Genomic DNA, 5,057 nt, shown 5'->3' on the forward strand with positions numbered 1-5,057 from the left:
CAAATATTGATTTCCATGGTCTTTGGATCAGCCTCTAAATGCTGGAATAGGTCCTAAACTCTCCAAAGAGAAGCCATAACCCGTGCTACTCACTTCTGTGCCCAATCCACTACAGCTTTAACCGATACATGGAAAGTTCCTTCTCTGCCAGTTTGACTTCTGGTGATTTCTGATTCACTGTGAATTGAATACGGCTTCTCTGGTGACCTATTTGCCCCGGAGCAACAACAGCATGAGACGGATCTCACTAAGCAATCAAATAAAATGAAAAGATGTAGAGATAGTGGTGGCACTGCTGGCAGACAGACACCGCGAGGAGGAACCGCAGGCTTGGGGAGCAGCTCAGGAGCAGCTTTGGAAGCTCTGCCATTCTGCTTTTCAACTAGTTACAAAAATATGGATCTTGCCCTTTTGGGCTGTAGGTCTGGGAAGAAGTTGTCTGATCTGCTCACTGTCCAGCAAACATAATTACATCTCATGTATGGAAAGGTCGTAATCATGTATCTTGCATATAATTTATGCCACCAGTCACTCTCGCTTACAGAGCATGGCAGCTGCATTGAGACATCATTCCTTAGGTGAAGAGGCCCTATAGACCCTGCTAAGTATATCAGATTTTGTAAAATCCTTGCAAAGACAGAGCATAGCAGCTACTGGGCAAAATGGGATTTCTAATGGACATATTTTCCTGAAAACCAAGAAGCAGTAGAAACTCCTGGCTGTCACAAAGAACACCTTGCCCCTCTCTCCCCATGGCTTGTTACCAACCTTGGCTAAATCAAAGATGCTTGTGAATTCCTTCCTTTAAAACCATGTAAAATAGTTTTTTCAGCCATCTGAGAAACCAAGTGTCCCACAAATGTTACACAACGTTTATTTCCTTCAGGGATTTATGCTTTGAAATAATTGTTCTAGCTCTTGCTGTGGGGCTTTCCTGGCTGAAGAAACAGAGAGCAACATGCTCATTGCTTTGCTTGAGCAAAAAGCTGTTTCCTCAAGGGAGACCTACCCGTCATCGAAGTCTCCTTACCGCTTTTTAAAGAATCACAGTGTCTCGATCACAAGTCAATGATTTTAGCCCTTCTCTAACAGCCCAGTGCCTTGAGAGATGGCGCTGCCTGGCCCGTGAACGCCAGCCGTCTCCATGATACACTTCTCTGCCTCTGTGGATCATAACATAGCCTGCTGTCAGCCTTAGCGTGGCAAGGGTGGGTCTCTGGCTTTTTCTAGGTATTCCCTGGGGCCTGTGTGAAAGCCGTAGCTGCCTAATGGGATGTACACTTCCCACACTAAATCACTTCAGGATGAACTTCAAAGAAAAGGCAGGGAGCATCCGCCCCAGCCCGGAGCTGGTGCTCGGTGCGCCCGCAGCGAGGCAGGGAGAGGAGCAGCAGGCAGATCCTCCTCCACTCCCCTTGGCGTGCGGGCAGGCAGCAGAGCCGCGCTCGGCCAGATGAATCCCTCGCCAGTAGACAAATGCCAGAGAAAAACCAGCAAATTGCAACCCAATGTTTTCTCTTTCCAGGACAGTTTCCAGAGAGACCGTGCTCATTCTTCAGCCAGACCGACCAGCAGAAGGCTCAAGCTTTTGGAGAAGATCTCTGAGGCATAACGGCATTTGAGGCATAACAGGAGGGAAGCTGAGAAGTCAACACTGGGTATCTAAAAGAAATCTGAAGGGCTACCACTTGCTCTGCCAAGTTGTGCAGCTTGAAAAAAGGAAGCCTCTGTGGCTACAGAAAGCTCTAGCAGACATTCAACCTGATTTGGAGACTCCATCTGAGAGATTTTCCAAGTTAATACCATTTCGGTCACCTAGGACTATTTTTACATCCACTCCTCTCTACTTAAAAGGGAACGGGTGGGATGTGACATTGCAGTCAGTGTTTGCACTCTGAGGGTCCGATCCTTATCTGCAAATCAGTGCACTTGCACTTGGCAAAGGTGGGATCACAGTCAAGGACTATGGCATCGCTCTCCGGATGCAGGAGCTGTAATTGAGTGTGACAGCTTCTCCAGGCACTGCTCCACAACTCTGGACATTTGTCTGTCCGCTCAGCAGACCCCTGCAGTGTTACCAACCCTCTTTGAGAAAGGTCCTGCTTTGAATGCAGGGGGAAGCCAGCTTGCAGCCTGTCAGTTTGTTTTATCAGGAACTTTGGCAATGCTGAACATTATTGCCTCTTCATTTTCATGGAACCACAATTTACATAAGCACAGGAGACAAAACCCACATCTGAAAAAAAAAATGCTTTCGTAGATTTTTAACCATTGTTTCCTGTTGGGGTGTGATACCATAATGCTCAAATTAATCACTTCTGAGGAGCATTTGTGAATTTCCGCAGTACAGAAAAGCCACTGCAGTAGGTGACTCAATTCCACGTTTGATTTCTCTAAAATGCTGTCCAAGCTAGTGGGAAAAAATAGTGGGCACCTGGTATCAGTTTTATAATTGGGTTTTTCCATATTAGAATGGGAATTTTGTGAAGACTCAATTAAAAGGAGTGTCCTCCTGTTCTTGTGTCACCCATCAGACTGAGTTGCACATGAATGCCAGCATGCTGTCATACTTACTCTTCTCTTGTTTGCTGCTCTCTGTGCAAGCACAGAATTGCACTGTCAATGAAATTATCCGGTATACCAATCATCTGCTTGTAAGTGGCTGTTTAGCACCTTAATTCTGTAAAAATGCATGCTTGTAAAGTAGATGATAATAAATACTGATTTCTCACTTGTTGTTCTTTCAGAGGAAAAGTTCTGTAAGTTGCCCATGTAGGGAGACAGCTGTCAGTGTAAGTACATCGCTTTTGAGAATATCATGAAACTAAAGAAAAACGTTCTTGTGTATTGAATGCTAGTGATGCTGGATTTTAATGCTCACTCTTTTCATTTTCAGTCATGTTCGTGTCTTCCCATTGCTGAGGTAAGTCTATTTTTTTAAGCTATTTTCGTTGTTAAACAAGTTCAGTATTAACTGAGTTTAAGTTTGGTCACTGTGCTCCTCATAACTTTTGCTTTTGGTTATGAGGAAGATTTTAATACACTAGTAGCAGCAAAACTGAGCTTGATGAACGGGGGGGGGGGGGGGGGAGAAGAAGTCCCCCCATTATCAGTGCAATCAGAACCAAGCCCAGAGTCAGGCAAAAGTCCTTTGTGGGCTTGACTTACAAATCAAGAGATACAGGTTCTTGCTTTGAAAATCACTGCAAGACCTTGTTTTATGGTTAGGTGCCTAAATACTGAGTGACCCTGGCCCGGAGATGTCAGGCCTCAGATGCTCAGCTCTAGGTGTATCCAAAAACCATTTCATTTTTGCGAACCTCCTCAGATACGATGAAACCCAGCATCAGCTGGGTTACTTCAAAGAGGTTACTTTTACGGTTTGAGATTTTCTGAGACATGTGACAGGTGTTTATTACGGCATACATGATGATTCGGTGTTTTACAACCCCTCCAAAGTTCTTCTACCAGTTTTCAATAGAATGCAAAATATGTTACATTTAATTGTGACATGCTGCCGCGTTTAGGAATACATACTTCTTCTTTCTGCAGATAAACACAAAACGCATTCTAGCTTTTTCTAACGCTTTCTTCATTTAACAGCCTGGCCACGAATTGGCATGTTTTGTGGAAGGAACCAAACACATGCTGAAAAACAACGTATCTTCTTCAAAGAGCATAATTGAATGGCTTAATCAAACCTTTTGGATTCAACTGGATAGAAAACTCTGTGAAGTAAGACTTTTCTTACTTTTCTATAGATCTTTGTCTATCTTTTACAAAAGAAAGGATTTTTTATAATTTAAACATTTGCAGCTAAGTGTTTGGTTCACTTCAAATGTGTTTTAAATACTCATTTTACACAGCAGCCAGATACGATAGCTGCAACACGGGTGAGGCAATGGAAAGCTATCAAAATTGGCGAGGACGGAGGGAGCTGGGTTCTGCCCCACTGTGCCCTTTCCCTTCTCCAAACCCTGTTAGCATGAGGACCTTTAAACACAAATATCTGGGAGAGGAACTTCATTTAGATCGCTTTTCTATTTTATTTTCTCCAAATGTGTTTCTAAACTAAATAGTGAGGATATAAAACCAGAGGGCAGATGTGCAGAAGCGGCATGGCTGGGGACAGGCAGGCAGAGGCATCCTTCTCTTCCGGAGCATTACTTCTACCTAAGCTGCAGTTTCTTCAAGGATGCTTGGGCATGAAATGCTGCTGTGACCTGCAGCATCTTCAAACTTGTGATGATGCTCAGGAAGACTCCTGGATCCCCGGATGCCTTTCCTGAGGCAGTGAAACATCCTCTATTTTAATACGGAGCACAACTGTTGGGTAATTCAATGAGAGACGGAAGATGCTGATGCTGCAGTGTTTCGAGCTCCTTTAAGCTAGCTTCAAACTTGCAAGGGGGAATATTGTTAGAATGGCATTGCATCACCGAGCAGACCCATTGCTCTGGTCTTACCCGGCTTCTCATACTGCTCTGTCTGCCCTCTTTTCTGGGCTGAAACAGCCTAGTTTAAATTACTTCAGCTCTATGACAGTCCAGCTGTCACCTTCTTAGTCACCATGAAAAGCCACTCTTACACTCACTGCTCAACTCTTTAGGAGTTGTTTTTGGAATCCTTGCTTAGCTCCAAAGAATGTGTATTTTAACTGTTTCATCTAAATCCTTTATTTTTTATAAAATCTTTGGTAACCCAATCTTTGTTCTTTCCTCCATCACAGAGCCTGGCACGCGGGAATGAATGCCGGTACAAGACCAAGGGAAATACGACGGAATTTTTGAATAAAATCCTGAGAACCTATCAAGCAATCAACAAAAGCTAGACATTAAATAAGCTTTAAAAAATCACAAACTCTTCAATAAGAAGGGGGAACAGAAAAATTATTTATTGTATTTATTGTCCGCCTGAAATATAAAAGGTAGAAATAACAACTGCTAAATCAATAAAACTGTAATTTACCTGAGCATCAAAAGTATTCAAGAGTCTTCGTTTTATATGTTTTGTACTTGGTGAAAGGTTTGAATATCCTGTTTTCGTATCAGTGGGTG

General features: G+C 43.3%; 1 protein-coding gene across 1 annotated transcript; it reads left to right on the forward strand.

Moving 5' to 3' along the window:
* The first annotated feature begins 2,546 nt into the window (after positions 1 to 2,546).
* On the forward strand, positions 2,547 to 4,831 carry LOC104263758 (uncharacterized). The gene is made up of 5 exons (XM_009820585.2): positions 2,547 to 2,654; positions 2,748 to 2,792; positions 2,897 to 2,923; positions 3,604 to 3,735; positions 4,730 to 4,831. Exons 1-5 carry the CDS (start codon positions 2,547 to 2,549, stop codon positions 4,829 to 4,831), a joined length of 414 nt encoding a protein of 137 aa, XP_009818887.1.
* Positions 4,832 to 5,057: the final 226 nt, after the last annotated feature.

The sequence above is a fragment of the Gavia stellata genome, chromosome 16, assembly GCF_030936135.1.
Source record: "Gavia stellata isolate bGavSte3 chromosome 16, bGavSte3.hap2, whole genome shotgun sequence".
NCBI classification, from domain to species: Eukaryota; Metazoa; Chordata; class Aves; order Gaviiformes; family Gaviidae; genus Gavia; species Gavia stellata.

Coding starts and splice junctions, on each gene's coding strand:
- LOC104263758 (XM_009820585.2), top strand. CDS start 2,547: ATGAATGCCAGCATGCTGTCATACTTACTCTTCTCTTGTTTGCTGCTC. Junction 2,924..3,603: donor CGTGTCTTCCCATTGCTGAG/GTAAGTCTATTT, acceptor TTCATTTAACAG/CCTGGCCACGAATTGGCATG. Junction 3,736..4,729: donor TGGATAGAAAACTCTGTGAA/GTAAGACTTTTC, acceptor CCTCCATCACAG/AGCCTGGCACGCGGGAATGA.